The sequence below is a fragment of the Anas platyrhynchos genome, chromosome Z (assembly GCF_047663525.1).
Source record: "Anas platyrhynchos isolate ZD024472 breed Pekin duck chromosome Z, IASCAAS_PekinDuck_T2T, whole genome shotgun sequence".
In the NCBI taxonomy this organism is placed as follows: Eukaryota; Metazoa; Chordata; class Aves; order Anseriformes; family Anatidae; genus Anas; species Anas platyrhynchos.
This window is the reverse complement of record NC_092621.1, coordinates 40,491,358-40,517,635: the sequence shown is the minus strand read 5'-3', so window position 1 is coordinate 40,517,635 and position 26,278 is coordinate 40,491,358. Positions and strand designations below refer to the sequence as shown.

The 26,278-nt window shown below is 45.1% G+C and overlaps 1 protein-coding gene across 2 annotated transcripts; it reads left to right on the top strand.

The window, feature by feature from the left end:
• The first annotated feature begins 202 nt into the window (after positions 1 to 202).
• Positions 203 to 26,054, top strand: ENTREP1 (endosomal transmembrane epsin interactor 1). Of its 2 annotated transcripts, XM_038170990.2 has the most exons (11): positions 205 to 668; positions 1,776 to 1,832; positions 10,823 to 10,933; positions 12,711 to 12,839; positions 13,542 to 13,649; positions 13,772 to 13,905; positions 17,336 to 17,465; positions 17,986 to 18,061; positions 21,489 to 21,638; positions 23,455 to 23,744; positions 24,855 to 26,054. In XM_038170990.2, the coding sequence occupies exons 1-11, from the start codon at positions 285 to 287 to the stop codon at positions 25,068 to 25,070; spliced, it is 1,785 nt and encodes a 594-aa protein (XP_038026918.2). In that variant the 5' UTR covers positions 205 to 284; the 3' UTR covers positions 25,071 to 26,054. The 2 variants fall into 2 exon arrangements, with proteins under 2 accessions (XP_038026919.2, XP_038026918.2); XM_038170991.2 differs by lacking the exon at positions 13,542 to 13,649 and having other exon boundaries at positions 203 to 668.
• Positions 26,055 to 26,278: the final 224 nt, after the last annotated feature.

Here is a 26,278-nt window from a genome sequence, read left to right as displayed (position 1 = left end):
CATGCCCAGACAAGCCCAACAGGTCCACATCCACCCACCCCGGCCGGTGAACCACCCTCCCCCCCCCGCAGCTTCCCCTCCCGGCCCACTCCCACCGCGGGGTCCCCGGGCCGAGCCCCCACCCCGTGAGGGGGGCCCGGTGCCGGCGGCCGCCCCCACAGCCCGCGGCCCGGGGCGGGCCGGGCAGAGCCACAGGAAGTCGGCGGCCGGCTGGGGGTGGGCTGGCACAGGGGGGCGGGCGCCGGCCCGGCCCGGCCCGGCCCAGGCGGCGGCGGCCGTGCCCGATGTCGCTGCCGGTGGTGCTGCCGGGCTCCTGCTGCCCGCTGCCGGGGCTCTCGGCAGCCCCTCCCGCGGCGGCCGCGGCTCCGCTGCCCTCCGCCGCCGCCCCCCCCTCCGCGCTGCCGCCGCTCCGCTCCCGCTGCTGCCGGCCCGGCCCCGCCGCCCGCCGCCCCCCGGCGCCGCTGCAGGTCCCGGTCCCGGCTCCGGCTCCGGCGGCAGCCCCGGTGCCGGCCCCAGGCTCGGTGCTGCTGCCCGCCCGGCCGCTGCTGTCGCTGGGGCTGCTGCAGCTCGTCCTGGGCTGCTGCATGGTGGCGCTGAGCTTCGGGGCGCTGTCGCTCAGCGGCGCCCCGCAGGTGAAGAACGCCTGCCCCTTCTGGGCCGGCTCCTCGGTAAGTGCCGGGACGGGGACGGGGACCCGCTGCCGGCTTGGTGCCGCCTGCCTGGTTCCCAAACTTATTTACGGCTTTGTAAGCTGTTTAACCCGTGCTCGCAGAGCGTCTTAAAAACGCACGTGTGGGCTGGGAATGACCGATGGCTGTAATCAAACAGCAGCAAGCAAGCTGGGCTTCCTCAGGGCGCTGAAACACTGCCAGGCAGGTGCATGGAAAATCCTAGCCCGGCAGCGAGATGCAGAGGTGGGAGGCAGCTGGGCGCTGGGGCCGGGGATGTGCCTGCTGCTGCCAGGTCAGGTGCCACGTCCCGGCTGCAATGGACCTGTTACACGCAGTTCAGGAAAACTCTGAGGAAGGCTTTCTTTTCCTGCACCATGGAGCTTTTACAGACGTACCGAAGCCAGCCTTGCTGCCCTTAAGCCAAAGCCCCACCTCACATCAGTGCTGATGCGCCCAGCTTTAAAACTGCGTTGCGCTCTGAGGATCCAAAAAGTTCCCAGTTATGAAACCGCAGGGCTATGCAGGTGGTTCTGCAGCACCAGGTGATAACAGGAGGTGTTGGGGCTAAGTCATACACAAGTGCTGTGCTAGATCAGATTGGTCACAGCAAGTTAATGAGGTAGCCAAAGGTTGGCTGGAAAGGTCAGAAGTGGAGCAGAGCAGCACAAGGGAAGCAGCAGGAAGGGGCAGTGGTGGACACCTGATGAGCTGATGGAAGACGGGCACAGCATAGACAGATTTTAGATATGTTTAGCCACATTTCAGGAAAACACGTCCTCAGCTGAAAGCCGTATTTTGGCAGTTGATGAGGTGGGAGTTGCTGCTGTAACTTTTTGCCACCATGGATGTTTTCTGGGTGGAAAACACAAGAAAACACTAGGTGAAAGTGTCAGTTCTGATTGTGTTATTTCAGAGGATGCCCTTAGGAGTGAAGAACCTCATCAGCACAGGCTCTGAGTCTCTGCTTTCAAGTGCATCTTCACATCATCCCAGCATTGTTCTAGCACTCCAAAGAACCTTTCGTCAGAGCAGCAATGAATACATAAAGGGCATTTTCTGATCAGTTGTTGACTTCTTGGTAATTCTGCTTTTTTAATGTTACAGGTAATCTTGTCTGGAATCATAGGCTTAACAACATGGAAGAGGCCAATGATACTTCTGGTAAGTACGGATTAAAACTTGTTGTAAGCGTATTATCAGAAGAGACTTGGGATTTAATAGTCATTAGTTTAAAAAAATACACTTTTTATTAAAATAATTAATAAAAATAGACTATACTATTGAGTCTCTTTTTCAGATTGTAGAGCCATAATCATTGAGGGAGAAGTCAAAGCCTGCAAAAGGCTAAGTTACCTCTAGGAGTCTCTGCTAAGGGCAGGAGCAGACCATGTCTGGAGGATGTGCTCGTGTTGTTTACAGAGCACTTTTTGTGTTTGTGTAGGTATAAGAAAATACTAGTTTAGTATAAATAATTCAGCTCCCTGAGGCAGTGCTGCTTGAGCTGAAATAAGGCAATTGGTTTGAAAGCTTTGCTCATTTGTCCTTTGCTAGTGTCTGATCGCAGGTCTGAGCTCTAACCTAAGCACTGGTGCCTTGCAGTATCCAGCGTTACTGTTTCAAATACAGATGACATGACAGTGTTCTGAGAGAAGTAAATCAATGTGCAGGGTGTGCAAGCTGTTTCTGTTTGTAAGTGAAATCTAAAGCTCTGTAGCTCTCAACATCTCAAAGATGGGATTTGAAGGTGTTTTTCTTCTTCTTTTTTTTTTTTTTAACCATATGGTCACTTCTCAAGACCGTTTCCAGGACAAAACAAGTGTTTTGTTCTTATGCAACACTTCTTTGGGATGTGTGAGGTATCCACATTGTCATCGGCAGGAGGTACCAAGGATCAGAGAACTGAACTGTGGAAGTACTATGGTGTCTTAGTGATGCATTATTTAGCACAACTGGAGCAAAACAAGTCTTTATATTGGTCCTGTGGATACAAGGAGGAGCCTGGTCTCTGGGGTGCCCAGTCTGGAAGGACCATCCTTTTATGAAAATAAATGTAAGCACCATCCTTCTCAAAATGCCTGAGGCTTGCAGGGTGTCCCCTCTTTCTATATTACATGTGTTCTCTGCTGTTTCTTGTTGCTGTAGTTTACTTTTGTCTGTTGTTGACTCCCACATTCTTTCAGGCCTTCTGAGTATAAATTTTGTAGGCCCTTATTGTCTTACTGAAATACAAAGGCAGCAAACTCTCATCCTTTCATTTGTTTTCCAGTGATTTTAGGAGGGTTGAGCAGGCAAGAACAGGTTGCCCAGGGATGTTGTGCAGTGAATGGGGAGTTTCTGAGACGAGACTGAATAAAGCCTTGGGCAACCTGCTCCGATTTCATAGCTGACCCTGTGCTGAGCAGGAGGATGTGCTGGAGACTTCCTGAGGTCCTTCAGTTGCAGTTGTTCTATGACTATATGACACTGTGAACCTATTTTTTCTCCTTAATTTTATGTATATTTTGTAGAAGATTTGAAAGCCGAAATAATAAAATGCAAAAAAGGAAACCAGCACTAAGCAGTTCATGGGGCTTCAGTAAAAATAAAAATTGACAAGAAGAAACTAACTTTCAAAGGGAGTCTTGCATTGAATGAACTAGCCTATCAAGTAAAGAATGTTAGTTCCTATGAGCAAACTCATTTTGGGCTAGATTTCTAATATACCCATCCTCTAGTAACATGAACATTTTCTCTTGGGAGTTTTGAGTTGCTGTGTAAGTTGTAAGGGCAGGTTTCCCAAAGACCTAAGTAATGACAGTCAATGTACAGAATGGCTTAGAGTTAGGACGTTCATAAATAAGACCAGAAAATGCATTCAGAGCTAAAACAGATTTTGTTTCCAGCTGTGACTGCCCTCTCCTTTTTGCTCCTTATGCAAGCCTCTTGCACTTACTCCTTGCAAATACACTTGTCATGGGTTCCTCTCACCAGGCTTGGACTGGGTCCCTGATCTCTTTGCCTGTTCAGAAATAGCGCAGAGCCGTGTCCCTGGCGCGAAGGCAGCAGTGATCACACGTCTGTCCTCCTGACAGGCCTTAACTCAGGCAGGTGCCAGGTGTAGAAATTCCTTTATGCGGCAAGTAAGCAATGCAGAAAGGATTGATTTCACACGAAGGTGGTTTTATAAGATTGCAGCAAACCCTGGATATTGGGCATGTTGGGTACCTGTGCTAGACCCATGCCTGAAATCTGAGGAGTGAGGATTATTCTGGGCATGTGGTATGAATTACCATGTTTTGCAGTGCTGCAATTTATGTTAGTGTTTAGATGTGTTCATGGAGAGACTTTGGACTGTGCTCAACAGTTACAGCATAAAGTTTGTGGGACTAGCAATGGTCATTATCCTTTTTTCATCTCTGGTTATGTCTTAATCTACAAAATGCTCTTATATTCGTAAGGACAGGCCTCTTTCTTCTTATGCAGAACTGTTGTCAGTTGCTCAGCTAGCTTTAGTAATTGCATGTAACTACGCATTCCAAGTACCCTCTAGAATCCTTCATATGCATCCAATCCCCCCAAATCGTTTTGTTTCTAGCCCAAGTTGAGTAATTACATAAAGATTTTAATTTGTCTTTGTATGCACTGGGGGCCTCAGATGAGGCTGCAGTTGAGCTCTCTCCATCATTTATCCCTCCCTCGTTTCCGGAGCTGGCACTGAAGCTGAATACCGGGTGGGTGCCGCAGAATGTCTTTAAGGAGGTGTCGCTCCTTCAAGATGAGGTTGCAGTAGGAACACAGTGTTTCTTGAGACTTCTCGTGTTACCTTACTTTTATTGTCAGTTTGCAGTTTTTAAGGGATTTCATAATGGGATTCACACTTTTCTTCACCCCCTTTAAAGCACACCAAACCTTTCTAGAAGGAGCCCGTTTGCTATTCTGATAAGGGATTTCAGAGCCTGAAAACCTGTGGGAGTGCATCCATTTGCCTGCATCTCCTTTGCTGTCTGGTTCCTCCGATGAAAAGGCAGTGCCTTTGCTTGCAAAGATCTCCTTCTGTCTCCCTGCAAAGGCTTGGCGGGGGTGCTGGGAGAGGAGGTGGCAGAGGGGGTGGCTGTGTGTCGGTCACTGCTGTGCTTGGAAAAGGGAAGGGAAAGCTGCCAGCTGCAGGCGATGGTGGGCCTCCAGTCAGTCCAGAGAGGGGTGGCTGTAGCCCAGCAACGGAAGGTGATGAGTGAGTAACAGGTTGCAGAGTCAGGGTGCTGTGAGGCAAAATTGCGTGGTAATCGGCTCCTTCGAAGGACGTTCCTGCAGGGCCAGCATGGCTTTCAGTGACAGAGCAGATGAGAAGCCCTGGCTCGGAAATCTTACCTTGCTTGTGGCTGTCTGAGGCTTTTCTCTCCTGGCTATCAGTTGTCAAGCCACTTCTGAAGTCAGCTTATTGCACTTGTGCTCTGGAGCTGATTTTTCCTCCTAAGGAGAAGCTTCCTCCTGTGTGTGCCTGTCTGAATGTGTTTATGGGGAAAGGTGTTTTTTTTTTGTCTTCCTGAAGTTGTTTGGATATTGGCTGTCAATGGTTCAGGGCTGCAGGCAGAGAACTGCCTGCAGAGAAGCTGGTTTCTTCCCGTCCATTCTGAAAATCGTTCCTTCATCACGCCTGTAAATCTTACTTTAAACTGAAGGAACCTAGCTTTTTTCAAAAAGCATACTGATTCCTCATTGCTTGTTTGTTTGCATACGCATTAAGAGCAGCTCACATCTGACGGGCCATGCTTGCTGTGTTAGCCTTGGTCCCACAGGCAGCAGCTCCTCAAGCCCTGCTCCCACACGGCTCCGTCCCACGGGGTCCATCCATCCATCCCCCAGGAGCAAACTGCTCCAGCACGGGTCCCCCACGGGTGGGGGCAGCTCCCCCCAGGCCCCCTGCTCCTGCGGGGGCTCCTCTCCACAGGCTGCAGCTCCAGCCTGGGGCCTGCTCCTGCGGGGGCTCTCCATGGGCCGCAGCCTCCTCCAGGCCACATCCACCTGCTCCAGCGGGGGCTCCTCCACCCATGGGGGGGCTGCAGCGTGGAGATCTGCTCCATGTGGGACCCATGGGCTGCAGGGGGACAGCCTGCTCCACCAGGGGCCTCTCCCTGCACAGCCCGCAGGGGAACTGCTGCTGTGCCTGGAGCACCTCCTGCCCTCCTGCTGCACTCGCCTTGGGGACTGCAAGGATGGTGCTCACCCCTCACTCCCAGCTGCTGTTGTCCAGCAGTTTTTTCCCTTTCTTCAATCTGCTCTCATGGAGGCACAAACAACATCAGCTACTGGCTCGCTCTGGACAGCGGCAGATCCCTTTGGAGCTGGCTGATGCTGGCTGACTGGCTGACATGGGGCAGCTGCTGGATTCTTCTCACAGAGGCCACCCCTACAACTCCCTGCCACCAAAACCTTGCCATGTAAATCCTGTACACCAACTCACCTGGATTTGACGCTGTATCCAAGTAACTGTAATGCCGACTTTGAATTAAGCACATCTCTGTCAGCTGCTCCATACTGAATTTCTGCTGCTGGAGCAGTTTGGCTGTGGTCGCCCATGGGAGACAGGGGCACCACAGGGAGCATGGCATGGAGCAGTCAGAAGCAGGCTGCTTGTGGGGCAGAGAGCTCTGGTGGTGGCTGGCTGTGCTATGGAGCCCTGCCTCTGCCATCCAGACGTTAACCTGGTGGCAGGTGGGGCGAGCATATCTGGCTTTCAGTGCCTTCAGGTGCTTTATGGTTCCTTGGTCAGACAGCAGGCAAGCTCTTCTTTTTGTCACCATTACAGACGTGGTCAGCTTTTGCATGAAAGACAGTGGGGTTTTGACTTGGAAAGTAAAGGTTGTGTGCTCTGTGTGATTCCATATTCTTTTACTGCCCTAACTGTGGTAATCACGGGGGTTTGGAATTTGTTTGAAACATTCCTTCATTCAGAAGTATTAATATTTATGTTTTTGAGGCAAAAATGGATGGGTCTTTACCGCAAAACATAAAAGCTTATGGAACTCAAGTATATATTTGAAACCTTGAAATATTGTGAAGAATAAATTTCTAGTAAACCTTTTATTTAATTGAAATTTTTCATTAGAATAAGAATGTTTCCCAACCAATTTTGAAAACCAAGATTTTTAAGACTAACTACTGTCCTTTTGATATCTGCACACTGACTGAATTGCATAGATTTAACTAAGATTTAATGTCTATGCCAAAATATGTATTATTTACTTCCTTGTGAGCTGTCATTCTTAAATTTAAGCTTGGCTAGCAACAATAGAAAGGACTGTGAACAGGAGCTGCAGGTGTGACCCTAACAATACAACAGTCTGTCTGTAGCCATGAGCTTTGTAATAGGCAAAGTCATTTGGTTTCAGCGAGAATTACTGTAGTGGTGCCTGGTTCTCTGCGTTTGAGAAGTAAAATAGCTCAGTGTTAATGTCTTGACCCACATGTGGGTCTTCACCATTAATTCAAGAAACGGCATTCATATAAAGGTGTTAAAGTCAGTCTACACCAATAAAAAGAAATACGCTGCTAGTTGTGAGACTCTATAAAAAGCCTTATGTGTGGCATAAGTTAGGTTTCTTCTCATTTTGTTATCATTTATTTTGATGCTGACAAGGCCTTTTACTAAGTCATATGGGAAGTTTTAATGCTGCATTAAAAGTATGAGGCATTTTTTTTGTTAAATGAGGTAGTTTGTCTTCTACTTCTGTGTTGTTTTTCTATTCACAGGTATATTGCAGGTCTCCACATGGTACAATAAATAAACTGATAGAAAATTAGTAAGGTCACATAATTAATGCTTAGTTATTGCTATTGCTGCTGTGTGTATGGAAAATCAATACGCTGGCTTATCTTTTCCTAGAAGGATGCTTATAAGGATTATACGTAGGACGTAAACAAATATAAGAGGTAATGGGTGCAGAGCAAATGTTTTTCTTTCACTCACTTTTTAAGTGCCTGCTTATGTGTGAGCCATGTGAGTGCAGGTTAAAGCAGTTCCTCCTGGCGTTAGGTACTGGCTTCAGCAGTGGCAGCAGCAGGACAGCACGCAGTCTGCCTGTACGGAATGAGTTACAAGGTCAGGGCCTTACCGTGTAAGTTTGCCCTGCAGCTGCTGGAGCTCCCAGTGGCGCTATGAGAAAACTCCACTGACTTCAGCAGAGTTAGGTTGGTTGGCTGACACCATTTAGACCGGGTCCTCAAAGGGCATGATGATTTTTTTAGGTGGAGAAGATCACGCGTGCAAGAGATTAGCAAATTCTGTCTCTGACATTAGAATACACTTTGCTTTCCTGTAGTTTAATTCACACAAATGTTCATCAAGACTTTCTGCAGCTGTTCACAGTCCATGTCTATCTAATGCTCGAAAGATGAAGGGCAGTGGGCCAAACTAAGCTCATAATTTGAGTTGTGTCTATTTTTATCACTGCAGTTAAGACTAGTTACCTCTATTTTGACTTTTAAAATAGCCTGCCTGCCTTTGGCTGCTCATTCTAAGGGAAACAGTATTTTTTTTCTCCTTGTTCACATGTGGAGGGGTTCTTCTCTTACTGCGATAAAGTGGAACGCCTGCTTTTATGTGTAGGTGAGTAGTGATGGAGAAGGTGTTTAAATTTGCATCTGGAGGAGAATATATCTTAAAGAGCAAGCTGACGAGGTACAGGTTAAATGAGCGGACGGCGAGGTGGGTTGAAACCTAGACGAGTGACTGGATCCAAAGGGTGGTGATCAGTGGCACAAAGGCTGGCCAGGGGCCAGTCAGCGGCATGGCACACGAGGGGTGGATACTGAGGACAATGCTATTTAATATCTTAATTAATGATCTAGACAACGGGACAGAGTGCACTCTCAGCAAGTTCACAGATGATACAAAACGGGGAGGAATGGCTGATACACCAAGTGTTGGTGCGTCCCAAACGGTGACCTGGAGAGGTGGGGAAACGGATGGAGAGGAATGTCATGAACTTTATCAAGGGGCCATGTGGAGTCCTGGCCCTGCAGAGACCCCAGGCGCCAGTACAGGCTAGGGAATGAACTGCTGGAAAGCCCTTCTGCAGAAAGTCTCCAGGGGTCCTGGCAGACTTACCAGCAGGTCCGAGTGAAGTGATCTTTCCCCTCTGGTGAGACCCATCTGGAGTGCTGAGTCCAGTTCTGGGCTCCCCAGTACAAGAGGGACATGGAGCCTCTCCAGACCCAGCTGGACGTGGTCCTGTGCAGCCATCTGTGTAAATGTATTACCAACTATGGTTCAGATCCTGACGATGTTTTAGGTTGTATGTGGAAGAATTACTTTTGTCTTCTGCATCTTTAATGGGAAGTTCTGTATATTAAATTTTGCTGTCAGAAGTAGGCTATACATATAACAAAAAACAGATGGTGTTTTTAGTTTTGAAACCAACTAATTTCTGATTTATAGTGCTTGGTGTGGAACGTAGATGAAAAGCATTCTTTGCATGAGATACCCTTAAAACTACTCTGACAGACTTGGGTAACTGGGACCATCTAGACAAAAGTGTAAGAAAAGGTATTGATTCACTTGAGTGCTGAGAAAAGAGTTAATTTAAAAATAGAGATTAAAATCTGTGGTTTAAATGTCTGTACATTAAGACAAATGACACTCAAAGTGCTTCCTATCATTAAAAACCTCTTATCTGTGGTTTTACGGTATTTATAAAGTAGATGTTCCCCTTAAAAAATTGCTGTTCCCCTTAATATTGATTGTTCTCAGTATGTCTAGAACACAATAGTCCCAATTCACTTCAGAGAAGTACTAAAAGCTGCTTTATTTGTTGTTTTTTTGAGGTTAAAACTTACCTTATGTGGTAGTGCTACAATTCTGCAAAACCTACAGAGATGACATGTTGTTATTTCAGGAATGAGCATGAACATTAAAGCTCCTCAGCTCTTAGCCATTCTGAGAGCAGCCCTGCAGAGAAGGACCTGGGGGTTCTGCTGGATGAAAAGCTCAACATGAGCCAGCAGTGTGTGCCTGCAGCCCAGACGGTCAACTGCGTCCTGGGGTGCATCAGCAGAGGGGTGGGCAGCAGGTGGAGGGAGGTGATTGTGCCCCTCTGCTCTGCCCTTGTGAGGCCCCACCTGGAGTGCTGCATCTGGGGCTGGGCCCCCAGCACAAGAGGGATGTGGGGCTGTTAGAGTGGGTCCAGAGGAGGGGCTATGAAAGTGATCAAAGGGCTGAAGCACCTCCCCTGTGAAGAACAGCTCAGAGAGCTGGGGATGCTCAGCCTGGAAAAGAGAAGACTCTATCTAGGGTGACTTTATTGCAGATTTTCAGTACTTAAAGGGAGCGTATGAAAAAGATGGAGAGCAACTTTTTGTCCGGACAGGTAATGAGAGGACAAGGGGGGAATGGTTTAAAACTAAAAGGGGAAAATTTAGATTAGATGCTAGGAGAAAATCTGTCACTCAGAGGATGGCAAGGCCCTGGCACAGGTTGCCCAGAGAAGCTGTGGTTGCCCCATCCGTGGAGGGGGACTGGGTTGGATGGGACTTTGAGCAGCCTGGTCTAGTGGGTGGCATCCCTGCCCATGGCAGGGGTTGGAACTGGATGATCTCTGAGGTCCCTTCCAGCCCAAGCCTTTCTATGATACAATTCTATGACACAATACGATTCTACTATATCATGGATTTCAGAAGTTTTGCCAATTTTTAAGATGCTTTGCACTTTCCTACATGCTTTGCCCTAGTTCACTGGCGTGCTGATTACGTGGCAGTTGGACAATTTTAAGGACCTTTTGGAAAACTGTCTGGGTAGAAAAGCACTTCCTAGGAAGGTCAGTCAGCCTTTTTACAATCGATTGGATCAGAGATAGGACTTGTTTGAGGGCTCCAGAAAATCTTTAGCTACCTGTGCTTTTCAGTAGTTGCATGTATTTTATTACTGCACAGTTAGTGCAGGTTAAGCTGACAGAGAGAGAGACAGTAAATGTGCTCAAAGTAATAATCTGCTTTAAGATTGATCTGGTTCAAGATTAGATGCCCAGGGGCACTTCAGTGAAGTCCTAGGGAGTTTTAGAAATTGCTTGGAAGGGGAGAGTCTTGAGATTGGGAATGGGATTTGCATTGCCGTAGGTTTCTTGTATCGGTTTTGTGATCCTGTTCCATCAGCTGTTAACTTTGCTTTTCTGTTTCAGGTTAACCTATTTGTTCTGCTGTCTGTCATCTGTGTGCTGCTGAACCTGGCTGGATTTATACTAGGATGTCAAGGTGCTCAGTTTGTGTCCAGTGTTCCTAGGTGTGATCTGGTGAGCAGACATAGTGATTTACACATATTTCTTCGTAGCATGCTGCATCAGCTGTCAAGTTGGGCTCACAAAATGTGCTGATGTTGAGGTGCAAGTAATGCATGTCGGGTGGTTAAAATACAGCTAGAGTGTGCTGGGATTAAAAAAAAAAAAAAAAGACTGCTTGCTCTTTCAAGCCTAGATTCAATTCAAATTGTGAACACACTCAATAAAATCCACAACAGAATTTTTTTAATCCGTGTTTATAAACATTTTTTTTTTTTTTTTTTTGGGGGGGGAGAGTTGGAGTCTTCATAAGCTGATTATATCCCTAAGGTAAAGACCCCAAAAGGGAATGTTTTCAGGATTTTAAGAAAGCATAATTGGCCCAGAAATGGTTTTGTTTGACTTCATTGATAGCTGGGCTCTGTTCAGCATCTGAAGACACAGCTGATTCTGTGCAAGGTAATCCCAAATGCATCTTTAGAAAACTCCTCTTGCCAGCACTGATTTTAATATAATGGTCACTTAAGGATTAGCAGAAAGGATTTTTATAGTCATCTGACAAAGATAAACCATTGGTGAAAGCATGACTGGGTACTGATGGGCTAACTGAAAAAGCCCAGTCAGTATAATTTGTGGGTGAGAGTTCGTACAGTTTTTGCTATACCTGTTCAGAACAATATATGTTTGTTTGTTACTTTGTTAATAAGGTAGATAAACCATTCTGAACACATCCTCAGAACACTTCTACTGCAGGAAAAAGCTATCTGCACAGGAAAGAATAGATTGCAAAGGATTTTTGTCAAAGGGGTGTCATAAGAAGCAGAAGGATTTTTGAACGAGAAACAGTGGAATAATTTAAGTTGAAAGATATAGGATCACTTAGTAATAAAGCTGATCATGTGTAAAGGCTTGAGGAACTCTTAAAGGTTAATGGGAAGATTTTTGACTATTTATTTTCATTCAGTTGCTGCTTCACAAAAAACTGTTGTTGGTTCCTTAACATGCCAGTCAGCCCAGTGCAGTGAGAGACCAAGATTACAAGCACTTAATATCAACGTACTGAAGCAGCATGGAGAGCTGTTAGTGTTCTTCAAGACAAGGGGGTTAAACATCTCAGGAATTTCAGAGCATTCTGTGGCTGGAAGCATAGGGTACAGTGAAAAGATGTTCTGAAAATCATGAATCACTCCGCGAAGTGACTTGCATAAGTGGGAAACCTTTGACGCAATGACTCTAGAGAATTTGACAGCTAATAAAACAATTATCTCAAGGCACACAGATGTTGAATTTCTACTTGGAAACCAAGATAACAACATTACTCTGAAAGTTACAAACAGCAGTGCTGTACAGATATAACTATTACTGGTTTGGCTAGGTTGAAGTTACAGTTGTTGATACTGTTCTGTCCCACAGAGATGCAGAATATATATACCCATGAATCAAAGGATGTGGCTTATGTATTGGTCAAGAGCTTCCAGGCTGCTAGGTATTGTAGGAGCTTGGATACTAAAATTGTTCAGTAATCACTGCAGCTTTGATTAGATTTAAGTTGTATTTAAATGTCTTGAGCTTATTAGTAATGCTCTTTCAAATAAGAGGTAGGTGTAATACAGCTCTACGATGGGTGAATTGTTGACATACTGAGCTGTACAAATTTCACTTTATTCACTTTATCGCCTGTATCCAGTCTGCATTGTCTGAGATACAGTTTGACACAGGCTCTGTATTATGCAGCTGAAAATGTTGTGTAAAACAGGTAATAAACTTAAAAGTGTGTTTTTTGTTTTTAAAGGTGGATATGGGTGAAAACAAGATTTGTTTCTGTTGTGAAGAATTTCATCCCACTAAATGCACAGAAAAAGAGAATGCGCTGAAGCTCTACCCAGTGAAGTCATGCAGTGCTGTTCACCTCCTTCTTAAGGTACCCTGCACTTGCTGCTTAAAATGAATGCTTTGATAATGTCCATACTTGGGTAAAAACACAATATTGAATGATGTTTTTACTGTGAAAAACTCTGTTACCTTCTGGTCTTCTACACAGAAGATTTGCTCATCTTTGAGTCTTGACCAGTGCATTGCTGATCTGGCATGTGTTTTTCATCCTTCCTGTGGTTTATACAACCACAGCTACAGTTCAGTTCAGACAGGACTGCATGGATAAGGATGATGTAAATTTAAGCTTATAATTAGAGGCCTCTGTTTGTCATCTCTCTTGGTATACCCAGCCCTTCTTAGCTCCCAAAGAATCTAAAATAGAACTTCAAGAAAGCATCATCTCCAAATAAAAAAGTGCTTTCACTATCTCAGATTCAGGTTTTTCACAGAAAAGCTAAGAGGAAGGTTAAAATTCTTGGAAGAATAGATGGCCTATAAATCACATCTGAGCAGTATTAAACCCTCCTGTGTCTCTCTGTCAAAGACACACAATAGGGCAAAACAAGCTTTTGCAAATTCTTTCAGTCTTGGAGATTACCTGTCCCAAAGACTGCATCACATACATTTTTAAGAAGTAACTGTCATTGTCATCTTTGTGTTTTCTGTATTTGTTTTTTGGTTTATTTTTTTGACATTTACAAATACGTTGATTTAATCTTTTAATTTCCATAATCTTCATGTTCTTCAGAAAGTTCTCTTTGCTCTTTGTGCCCTGAATGCTCTCACCACCACAGTTTGCTTGGTAGCAGCTGCTCTGCGTTACTTACAGATATTTGCAACAAGAAGATCCTGCATAGTACGTGAGTGCAAGGCACTGCCTAATATAAACAGTGGTACTAATAGTATTATTAGATTACATGGTTCAGTAACAGTAGATTGCAGTTGGAAGCTTTGTTAACGGAAGTTGCATTTGATTAGGATGAATCTCAGATTTCTGCAGAAGAAATTGAAGAACAAGGTCACATTTCAGATCCTGAAGATTTCGTCCCGCCTGTGCCACCTCCTTCGTATTTTGCCACGTTTTATTCGTATACTCCACGGATGAGTCGCAGGTAAAGCCCCAGACTCTCTTCTTTTCTGGTAGTGTCTTTCGAAACCTATGTAATCTTCATTTACTGAAGACCGTTTTCTTTGTTTTTGTGTTTGGTGGCTTTTTTTTTTTTAAGTTAAAAAAATTATGAGTTAGGAGGCAGTGTAAATACAGTGGGATGGAGGGGTATAATTTTGTAGTTTTCACTTCAGATTCTGTAGGAACTTTTTATGAGTAAGAGAAATGCAGCAATTTGACATGACTGAAAACTTTTATGATGATGTCAGGAGCATGCCAGAGATTAAAAGCCAAGCACAGCTTGTACGAGGGAGACTCCTGACCCAGAGACCCCCATTGCCAGAAAAATTCAAGTCCTTCCTCTTTGGCAGATGGGGCAGATCAAAGGGTGTATTTTTATTGTGCCCTTAAGCCATGTAATCACTGCTCTTATCTCCATACCTGGGAAGACCCTGCACAGTGTGAGCAGTCGGGCAGGATCTGTCCCTGTTGCTGTTGCTGGGCTTTTCTTCATCTGTGGCTATGTGATGGAGTTGGAGTGGGAGCAAGGAGGGAGGGTTGAGTTAACATATCAGAGTACAAATGGGATAGTCACAAGTCGTTGTAATTGCTCTCTTTTTTTTTCCCTTCTTTTTTTTTTTTTGAGCAGGGAGATTCAGTACTACAAAGATAAGGGAAGAAGGATTTGGAGGATAATGAAATAATAGCTGTATTAATCTTCTTGTGAGTGACAGAAAGGGTGCAGAAAAACTTTCTGTTGCAGAAGGCTGCCTTCTTTGATATAATTAGTCTTATGAAACATTAAAATGTAAATCTGGTGTGGGGGGGATTATTTTTATCTGGGTTTGTTACCCATGGTTTTCCAAATAGTTACATACCCTTCACAGTAAGTAGCAGGTTAGCTTTGTTTATTAGTTTATGATGCTGGTGGGGCTGCATTACTCTGCTGTGAACAGTCAGTGCTTGTAGGTAAAAATGCCACGATGCCCAAGCAGTCTGAGTGGTGGAACTCTTGTTTAAAACTCCTGCTTTTTGCTGCGTGCGGGACTGTGTTGTTTATTTCCATGTTTCATCAGGAACACTGTGTGTGACCCCGTGGTCCTTGCTGAGGTAATTACAGTTCCTGTTGTGGGGCTGCAAAAGTAAAATGGTACAGGAATAGATTCGGAATGAGAAAGCCATCTAAAACTCCAGCCTTTACTAAAAAACATTGCTATGCAAGTCTCGGTTCCAGCATCTCACACGCTCATTAGGAAAACAGAGCGGTGTGAAAACAGAGGGCGGCGCGCAGTGATCTCTTTGGCAGATGAGGTATTTATTGAAATGTGCTTGTCACAGTTCCCCTGCTTTGCAGCGGGGCTGTCGCTCTTTGTCTGGCATGTCAGCCTAGATGGCTATCTCCTTCCCGGCAGCAGTGTTTCTCTTTGTCTATTTTCAGCACAGCCGGGGCTGCTGGGCCGCGTCCGAGGCTTCTGCAGCCTCGTGTAGGGTGGCAGCCTCATGGTGACACCCCTACCAATGAGCCACGTTGTAAGCCTGCAGCCCTGAGGGTGGGAGAGGGTGAGGATGAGCCCATCCCTGTCAGTGTCCTGGCTGGCACCCGCCTGCCCTGAGCTCACTGTGGCTGCCCATAGAAAGCCTTTGTTACTGTTCCCTACCTCCCCGTGTTGTCATTTAAGAAAGCTGCTCACTGTTTGCTGCTCGTTTGCGCCTAGACCCTTACGATCTCTGTAAAACCACATGGAGTATGTAATCTGTAATTGCTTGCTACCCATGCAGTAACAGCCTGCTGATATCCTGGGTCTCCATTACGGTGGCTGGAAAAGATAGATCGTGGCAGGGCTCAACTTTGGAGAGAGAGCACCTGCCTAGAGAAGAGGTTAGAGGAACACTGCCTGCTGTTGTCCACTGCAATTTGCAGGACTAATGCATGCATTTCTCCCCTTATATAAAAAGAGAGAGTGGGCATTAAGAGATAAAGAACAGATTGACAAAGTTGCACATTCTTTCACTAAAGTTTTATATGCTTTATGCCTTAGCACTTAAGGGAACACTTTTCTAGTTGCATAGTCTCTAATAAGATGTAAGGTGATATAGTTCTTGTATGCAGCATTAATTTTCAGTGTGACTGAGCTGCGTAGACCAGATCAAGCATGTTTAAAAATGAAGTCAAACTAAGGTTCAAGAGGTGTGTGATTCTGGGTATGCAGTGGCTGTAAGCTCAGTGCACATGTGGAATGCTTTAAAAAAATGTGAAGAATTAATGTTAGTTGAACATCAATTTCCATTGTACTTTGAAATTATTTTGGAGTTTATAGGGACAGATGAAATAGGCTGAAATATTTTCTCAGTTTTTTAAATTAAAAAAGTAATGATCAATTGCCAAAATCCTTTTTTTTTTTTTTGGAAAATTTAATCCTCTCCTGTCTTAACAACCTTTTGTAGACAGTTCCATTCCCTCTGCACTTTCAGATCATGGCATGGAAAAAAGCGATCTTTTTCACAGCCATCTTCAGTACCTCTAGAAAGTGTCCAGAGAAATCCTAAGCTCTGCAGGGAAGGTCTTGCTCCTGTGCAGCATATCTCTGTAGACAGCCCCCATCCAGCTCTTGCAGCTAGAAGCCTGAAGTGGATCTGGAGAGCAAAACTTGCGGACTTGAGGTTGTGTGAGGTACCTGCTCACTGCCAAATCAATAGCTTAAAATGTAGGGAAAAGCAGAGAAAAACTTAGCTGACCTGAGTCAAAGAGAGGAAGGTTGCATAGGGGAGCTTCCCTGGGCAGCTCATCACCACCCTGCCCCAGTGTTAAATGAGGTAAGGTAAAAACTCGTTGCCAAAAGCAACATTTTCCTAAAAGAGTTTCTTCAGACACTGCTCTGATTTCTTCCCTTTCTGCTGCCTGACAGGAAGATAATGCAGGAAAACATCTTCAGCATTTCAGCTGTATTTGAGGCTTCTTTATAGTAAATTGAGAAGCCAGGTTATCTGTGAGATAAGTGTGCGTCTGACACGGACTGGCTGTAACGTCCGTAGCCGAGCATCATCATAGCCTCTAGTCTCTTTCTGTGTAGCCGTATCTAACTAAACATGAAACGTGAGATCAGGAGTATCTTGAATTTCAGTTATAATTAGGAATTCAATAGTTCATAAAAATCAGAGCTGGGTTATCGTGTTTTGAATGCCTCACCATCTTTGAGTCTCTTCAAGGTAAACCTGAGCCTCTGTGCAGCTGCAGCGGGTTCCTGGGTGCACCTCCTCAGGAGCAATGTCCCATGTGCTCTGGGGAGACCTGACAGCTCGTGTCAAGTTTGTGAGCCATGGCTGAGATCCCCAAATGGGAGCTGATGCGGGGAGGCCAGCAGAGCTGTGTCTGATGGTGTCCTCCTGCCAGTGGGACACCGTGCTGAGGCGCTGCGTGGTGCTGTGTGTTGCAGGATGCTCGGCTCTGATGTGATTCCACTGCCGCACATTTACGGAGCGAGGATTAAAGGAGTGGAAGTGTTCTGCCCCCTGGATCCACCTCCTCCATACGAAGCTGTGGTGAGCCAGATCAGCTCCGAGCAGGTATGATCCGTAGCAGTCTCAGAGTGAAGTATGTCTGGCTGCTGTAGGGGTAAGATCTGCATCTCACCTTTAGAGCGTGAAAACTTTTTCCCAGTTGGGTGTCATGGGGGAAAACTACTTGAGTATGGGAGAAGGAGCAGAGTACACAGTGGAGGAGCACACTGGTTGTCCTAGAGGGCTGTTGTGCTGCCTCCATGCTTTGCTTCTCTTCTCTGCCTGTAGTCTTCCCATGTTGGACAACAATGGGACTTTTACCATGTGCACTGATCCCTTGTCACTGCTGTTTTCAGAAGACAAATGCTTCCCTTCCAAAAAAGGAGGACGAAATAGTCTGAAGAGGATGTTGAAAATTAATTTTAGAAATATACCACTCTTGGTTTTGCAGTGGAATTAAAGCCCTGTAGCATAGTCGCCATGTAGTCAACTGCTCACTTTCTAAGATGGATGTTGCAGCTCTTGGAAAGCATTGGAAAAAAAATGATGATGGTTTCTGATTTTCAACTTCTCTGCTTTATTCCAGGAAGCTGCACTGCAAATAGGTGTGGTGGAAGTTGTTGCTGATTCAGTGGAAACAAGTGGCAGGCAGGCCTCTCAAGGTAAAAAGAACATTTTAGAATTTGCTGTACAGCAGTTCTTCCCAATCCAAATGGCTTAATATCGCAGCAGCATTAGTATTTCTTCGAAAGCCACCCACCATATTTCAAGCCAAAGATGCAGAATTACAATTGTCTTGGGCAGCAGGAACAGAGATTAAGCTTTAAAATACAAAAAAAAAAAAAAGTTGTTCACTGTGAAGATCTAGAAAGAAAGATATATTCCCTTCTCAGCAATCTGCAAGTTAAGTTGCTGACTCTGCATCCATACATTGTAAGAAATGATCTTCAGCTCCAGTGTCTCCATGTGCTTTGTACAGACAATGGTGCCTGTTTGACAATTTGTTGCTGATGAAAAGAGTAAAATGAACAAAATAACGTGTTGAGCTAAATGTGGGACTTCTCCATTATTGAGCTTGCACTGGAAGAATTGCTAATGAGTTTCTGCATACTGGCACGGGACGTGGCTATACTACAAGTAGAGGTTACATCAGACTTTTTTCAGCATTGTTTCAGAAAACTATGGAAATTGTTCCAGTCTGTCTTCAGCCTAGCTTTTCCAATTTCTGTGCTGTACAATTGCAATTAAAATATTTTTGGCTCTTCCAGGTAAGCAGCAGGCAGCTTTTCTAGTACAGCTGTGGTGAAAATCCGTTCTGCTTTTCATTTTAGCTTGCTATTGCTACACAAATCATCTGTTGTTCAACAGATGGTCGTGTGCTTATCTACACAGTGATTACAACACAAGAATATGGAGAGTAAAGACACCTACAAAAACACACACACAAAAAACCAAAAACAACCAATGTTGCAAATTTCTTATATGACTCTGACTCCCGCTGACTTTATAAAAAAAGCTGTGGAAAAACCTTGGTTTGTGAAGTTAAACAGTTGAAATTATCCCTACTAAGTGATGACAGGAGAAAAAATAGTTTCTTGGTTGGTTTGTTTTTTCCCCACAGAACTGTACTTTAATCAAATAACAATTCTTTCAAACTTGGCTTACACTCTAGCAGTCTGCCTGAAACTGCCGAAAACCAAGACCTGCATGCTTCTGGTATCTCATCAGTTGTAATGGCCAGAAAGAAATTCAGAGGAGTGGCAGCACACAGATTCGTTCTTAAGGCCTCCTGGTAGATGAAGCTGCTGTTGCATTCTCCAAGCACTTTGAATGCAAACTGGTGTCAGATGTGAGACTGCATGGTGGCTGCTGGAAGTTCTGAGAACAGAAAACAGGAAAAGAAAACTATAGAGAGGCAGCAGAGTCGGGAAAGTTTTCAAAACAAACAAACAAACAAAAACACCCAAAAAACCAAAACGCATGATAAGGCATTGTTTGAGGCATTGTTTGTATTTAAAAACTTCCTTTCAAGCAAGCAGACTGGAGCACATGTGGTAAATTGTTCTCTCCTCCCCATCTTTTTAGTGTGTTTATCTGTCCTGTTTTTATTAATTGGCCTGCAAAGTGACTTTTACCTCTCAGCTTGGCTGTTACGTTCATATGCAAGAAGAAAGAAAATTAACACTGCTTCATACAGATGCCAAGGCTTTCCAGGGACAGCGAATTGAAGAAAATAGACTGAGCACTATCTCTCCTCTTATTTATATTTGTGGAGGTGTATTTGGTCTGGCTGGAGTGAAGTTCATTTTCTTCATAGTATCTTGAATGGCGCATCACTTGTCCTACTTCATTTCGCTTTCTTTTTTTTTTATTTTATTAAGCTGTCTTCATCTCAACCCACGAGTTCTCTCACTTTTGCCACTCTGATTCCCAGCCCCTGTCCTGCTGTGGGGCTGTGACCGAGAGGCTGTGTGGGGCTTGGCTGCCCGCTGGGGTGAGGCACCGGAGCAGGGGGGTTACACGTGGGGCAGGGTGACTCCACCAGCTGTCTCAGCTGATGCCACGTAACAGCCTATAAATAAGTGCTGAGCTTGTGGTTCCTGCTGGGGGTCTGTTGTGCCAGGGCGTTTGAGTTCAGCGCTGTGATTCCCTTGGCTTCATCAGGACTGGAGGACAAGGCGTAGCTCCCAGTGGAAGCAAAGGCTGCCTGCTGCCCACCTGAATCCCAGCTGCTGGCTGCAGGAGGACCTGGGACATCCTTTGTGCCAGCTGAAATGGTTTTACTGGCTTCAGAAGCCTTCTTCTCCAGCAAAATGGTACTTTCCCTGCCAAATGCAGTACGAAGACAACCTCCTGGTGCCTGGGGATGCTTGGCAGCTGCCCTGTGTCATCACGTACTGGGTTGGTGCATTTCCAGTATGCACCAGCTTTACGCCACTCACACCTGAACCTCTGAGGCACTTTAACACCTGTAACATTATTAAGAATTATCGTAAAATCATGAAATCAGGTTATTCTTCTGATTATTTTTTTTTTAAATCCTTCACCAGAATACCAGCACCACTGTACCTGAAGGACTGACTGGTAGCACAGCCCCGCTAGGGTTAGTGTTTTTATTGGTGATGGATTTAGTCCTGCCTGGTCCTTGGTCTGCCATTCTCTGTTGCTATTTCCTGACGTTTCAGGCTGGTGTCTGCTTTATATAGGCTGTGCCACGGTTTCTTCTCTTCAGGAGATTCTAGGCTGCATTCGTGTGGGAGATAAGGTGTTATCTTTAACAAGTACACATCATCCAAGGCTTAATTTTCTTGACGGCTTCAGCCACTGGCAGTTTTCTGGTAGGGTAATTGCATGAACATTTTCCATGTTCTGAATAAGACGCTATCTGCATTCATTTTGGTTTTGCCTTTGTGTGAGCAAGAAAATTGTTTTCTTGTAAGATACCAGGTGCCATCAGATGGAGGCACAGAACCAGGTTGGTTGCAAAACGTGTATCTTCATCCAGTCCTATGCACTTTGCAGGAGTGACACCACATCATCCCACCTTCAGGAAAGGGAGGAGTATTGATTGACTGAAAAGTTGATACAGATAACAAGAATTCAGGGGAGTCTTTATTTTAACAAAGAACCTTATGAAACAAGGTCTTTAATTCCTATATAGGCACTGGTGACTGATTTATGAGCTACATAATTGTAAACAGTGACTGAGTTCTGTGGCCAAATGCTGCTGTATCTTGGTACAGCTGCTTGTATGCAGGAGTATTTCAAGCTCTGAGAGGTTTAGTTTTCTCTCTGAGAAGCCACCTTATTCTCTGAACAGGTAGTTCAAGGTGAGGTTTCTGTTAGGCAAAGCTGTATTTGGTGCTGCTCCAGTTGTGTAAGGGTGAACAGGTTTCTGTAAAAATTTAAGCAGGCTTTAGATGAGTATTTCTGGTGAGTGTGGGCATACGCACACATACAAGCACCTCGTCAAATTTTGTGTCCAGTCATCACTCAAACAAATAAAAAAATGGAAATAACCTGAAATAGTGATGCCTGCAGATCTGCTTTATTCTAACGACTTTTCCTTTGCTATTCCCGATTCTGCAGGTGATGAAATTCCTAAGTCTTCCAGCAGAGTGAGCCTTTCACCTTCAGCTGCGAGCCCCGCGCCTGCAGAAGGAGCGTACAAGAGAGCCTTCAACCCCTTGCAGAGGCGCTCCAAGAGTGACCCTGTGCTGCACTGCCCGTTGCCCCAAGGTGACTTAATTTTCTCTGTCTGTGCTTAGGCAATGAACCCTCAAGGGAACATTTGGGCCCAGGGCAGGGGGTTGGAACAAGATGATCTGCAAGGTGCCTCCAACCCAAACCATGCTGTGATTCTGCTGCTCAGAGAGGGTCAGCACCCTGAACCCGCTGCCTGCAGATGTCAGCTACTGCCTCCCAGCAGAGTGCCTAGGTTACAGCAAGGTCTGTGCTGTGTCACATCCCCTCTGTGTAACGCCCTAGTCTTGCTGTCTCTGTAGGCTTTCACCTTAAAGAACAGGGTCTGCAGCAGCAGGCATTGCTACTTCAGGGAGGAGGGAGAATGGTGGAGGAGGAGGAGATAACACCCAGGATTGCTCAGTGCACTTGCACAGTAGCATCTAAAAGCTTGCAGAGGCAATGTCATGGTGCAATTAACAGCAAAATTAGCTTGGGTATTCGGTATTAGCTTCTAAATGTACTCTCCTCCCTCCCTCTTTTCTCCTTCCTCGTAGCACAATAAATAAATAAACCCACAGCAGAGAGCTGATGCAGTCTGTTGCAGATACTGTGGTGTCAGTGATCCAATGCAGTCGCTGTGGGAAAACTACGAGTGTGGCTGCACAGCCCTTCATTCTGTCGACAGTCTCAAAAATTCACTAGTCAATAGTCTTGTGGTTTTCATTACGGTCTGTTGGAACCCTGTAATAGCTGCTGATACACATTGTCCCTCACAGAACAGAGGTGGGGAGGGGGCCTGTTAGCCGTAACCGTTTGTTTTGAACACAGTTTTGTGGAATGTGTTTGTGTCTCCACTGCATCATCTGTTTTCTCTTTCCCTCCTATCAGCTTCCACTGCAGCACCCCAGAGAATCTGCTGCTGCAGCAATAGCTGAATGACACAGAGCCCATTCAGAGCTGGGAAAGCAGAGCAGAGCATTTCTGGGGTGGAGGGAATCCATCAGCCAGGAGTGTCTGGGCCCTTCAGGTTAGGCCTGCTCAGCACTGGGGCCTGACAGCAAAATAACTGCTGCCAAAAGGGAAGTCAGCTGCTGTAGCAGCGGAAGCTGCTCCACGTTAGTTTGTGCTCGTCTTGCTGGAAAGCCTTGGATCTCCTCCTGGTATTGTTGTACTTGGCGTAACGCCATCATTAAAGAGCTGCTTCAACAACCCATGGGTGTCCTCTTTTCAGGAGGGACAAAAATTAGTGATTGTTACTTAGACCAAAGGCTGTGGATTTTTATTTGGGCTAAAGGCAGTGGAACTGATGCCCTGCTGACCTTTGCGTGGTCCTTGCAATGTCATTTTGAATGGCTTTTTGTAGTAAATTTCCAGCTTCTGGTATTACTAGCTTCCAGCTTGAGAAGCAATTATTTTCAGATACTTGGTAAACAGACCTTTTGGCTGGTGATAACTGAGAGCTCAGGAAGGATCATAAAACTCCACAAACTGTGTTCAGCCTGCTTTGTGAGTTAACATTAATACTGAATGCTCATTGCAGCTCTCACCAATCAGAGCAGAAGCAGAAGAGAAGGTAACTGATGTATAGAAAATGGCAAATAACATTCACAGAAACGTTCCTCCAGGCCCTTTGATGTGTGATATGCACTCAGCCATAGCTGTGTACTTTATTTTACAAGCATTTTCTGTAACATAGGTTCAGTGCAGGGTGAACCTTGCATGCTGTTCTGGCTGTGCAGTACTGTTCAGTTTTACTTGGTTAAACTGTGCACTGCATCACCACTGAATCAGTATTGAAATCTCACAAGATACTTGTTGAAAAGTACTGTGAAGCAAGTAAATTGTTTGCTCTGTTGATCTTTGTCTTCAGGCCCAGTGCTCAGCTGTGAGGCTGCGACTCAGACTGAAGTAAAACCACAAGTTGACGCTGTCACGTTGCGGAAGAGCTTGAGAACAAGAGCTTTGAGATCAAGACCCCGATCTTTGATAGACTACAAGTCTTACATAGACACTAAGATGCTTGTGTCACGGTTCCTGGAGCAGTCCTCCTGCAGCATGGCACCTGACATACACGAACTGGTGGAAAACATCAAGTCTGTTTTAAAATCAGATGAGGAGCACATGGCTGAAGCTATCACCAGTGCCACCTTCCTTGAGCAGGTATTGTTACTTACAAGCTGGCCTTGGTTTGGGAGTCTAGCTTTACACTTGCAGCTCTGCTTTGTGTGTCAAAATTTTTGAACCCAATTTAAACTCTGTGGTATTTTAGCTTCATATTGGGAACATATGAGAAGTGATGAGGCTGTGCACGTGTGATGTCTCTGGCCTTGTGGTTGACAGAGCAAGGCAGGTCAGAAGACTGAACACTGTATTTTTTAAAGCTGAAGGAGGTGGTCTTTTGTAGTAGAATCACGAATAGTAAATGGCATAGCAATGTTTTATCCTGAAGGTGGCAGGCGAGATGAAAGAGAAGAAACTGGCACGAATGCAGGTTGACAAGAAAATTTTGATGTAAACCCACTGGCAGCAACTTTTTGTGATTTGTGGCAATAATAAGACCTGAATAAATATAAGACCTAGTACTAAATGAAAAAAAAGTAGAAAAGATATGCTTACATCAGTGGAATGAATATTCAGCCATTTCAGACACTGCAGACGTCATCAAACAAATGTCTCAGCAGCTTATACAGCAGTTGGGAAAAAGAGTTGATTCAAGCACAGCATGAGTGATTTGCTGTGATAACTGGTTTTGGTTTGAATTGTCATGCAAAACACATCAAAATTTTAATTTAGGCTGTGGAAATACAGTGCAATTTTCCCACTGCAGCCTACAGGCAACAGAAGCCTCAACAGATTTGACACAAAAGAGCTGAAAAGTATTTTACTTAGGAAAATTTTATTTTTCACGCTGGCCTAGAGCTTGTTACAGCCCAGTTGCTTCAGCAGGAAGTAACACTTTGATTCCTGTTAAGCTCTACCTGATGTGCCATAGTTTGGGGTGAACCAATTCTTGTGCAGCTTTCACCAAAAAAAAAAAAAAGGGGGGGGGGGGAGAAAGAACAGTTGAGGAATGACAACACATGCCTTTTCTCAGTGGCACTTTTCCTGTCTCTCTTGTACAAATGCCAGTTTTACTTTCAGATATATTTATTTATATGTATATTTTTTGAAAACAGGCAACACTACAACTTCTTCCTAGTTGGGTAAGAAACCATCTCAGTGGAACAACAGCCTGAAAACAACCCTGATTTATGCTTTTTCTTTTCAAAGGTGATGTCGCCTGCCCCGCAAGCCATGTCACTGAGGGCCCACGAGCTCCCTTTCCGGCAGCGCCCTGGGCTGCTGCACCTGGAGAGCTGCGGTGACCTGAGCACTTTCACAGCAGGTGAAGGCCAGTCGGGCCAGTCGGCAGAGAGGAGGATCCAGAGAGCAGAGCACGAGCGGCCTCACAGTCTGATTGGAGTTGTCAGGGAAACTGTGCTGTGAGGCGGTTTCTCTCTGTTCCTCTGGAGAGTGTTTCTGTCAGGCATTCACGCTGCACGGGAAAACCACCTCTGACAAGCGGGTGGAAGAGGGTGTCGCCAGCCTATTTTTTATACCCCCACGCTCAGGCTCCCAATGGGAAGCTCTTTCTGCAGCTCTTTTCTCTGAGGCAGATTGCGAGCTGACCTGCAAATGGGGCTGTTCAGGTGCAACTTGTGTTTGTGAAACAGCATCTTCTGCTGCACTTCTGTAGGCTGCTGCCACTTAGGACAGAGTTGTTTTTTTCCTCAACTTAGATGCGGCAGAAAGGCCCTGTGCCTTGGCTCATTGGGCTGAGGCAAGGACAGTTACCATGTGTGTGCACTTTACGTCTCAGCGAGGAACACAGGGCAGAGCCAATGCCCGTGTTTATCTGGTGTAAATTACCATAGTTCCACTGATTTTTTTTAGCTGGCCTGTTCCAACTTACTTCCTCGTAGAGGTGCTTTTTACGTATCAGCTGACTGACATATATGCTGAAAGCATTTACGCAGCCATCTCAAACCCTCTGCAGATGTGCAGGTGACTACCTAATATTGTTTTGGCAGCCTTAACCACTAGGCCACAGTGACCCCTGAGTTTACACTCTTTAGCTAATAAACGAATGTAGAAGCCAGTTGGCTCAAGCTGTTGACTGCAGATAGTTTGTCAAGCTCTGTTCTGTATCTATGCTGCTAACTGGGAATACACTAAGTGTTTCCAGAGGCTGGGATCAGGCACAAAATTTTGATTTGCAAGGCTAGTTGCAGCCTTCTGTGTCTCAGCAGGATGAATAAATACTCCTGCTGCTATTTCAATGATAATGCTTCATTTAACAATTATTAAACAGCTTTCATACTGAAAACCAAAAAGCTTTACCGTGAGTTTTAATTAAGCTTGTTCAGAAGTGGAAACTGTGCAGTTTCACTTATGAAAGATAAGTTGAGTAAAATAAAATGCTCATCTCTACTCTCGAATTGGTGTTTTATTTTTACTGTCTGGTAGAGGAAATACAATAGGGCTCTTAGGATTGCTGGATCACTGGCTTATTGGTACATTTTGCTCTCAGAAATTAAGAGCATAGCAAGTCAAAATTGAGGGATTGTGTCTTGCAGAAGAAAGAAAGCATCACAAGAACATGCTGGCTTTTACCTCACTTGTATTAAATACTTTGCAATTCCATTACATTTGGA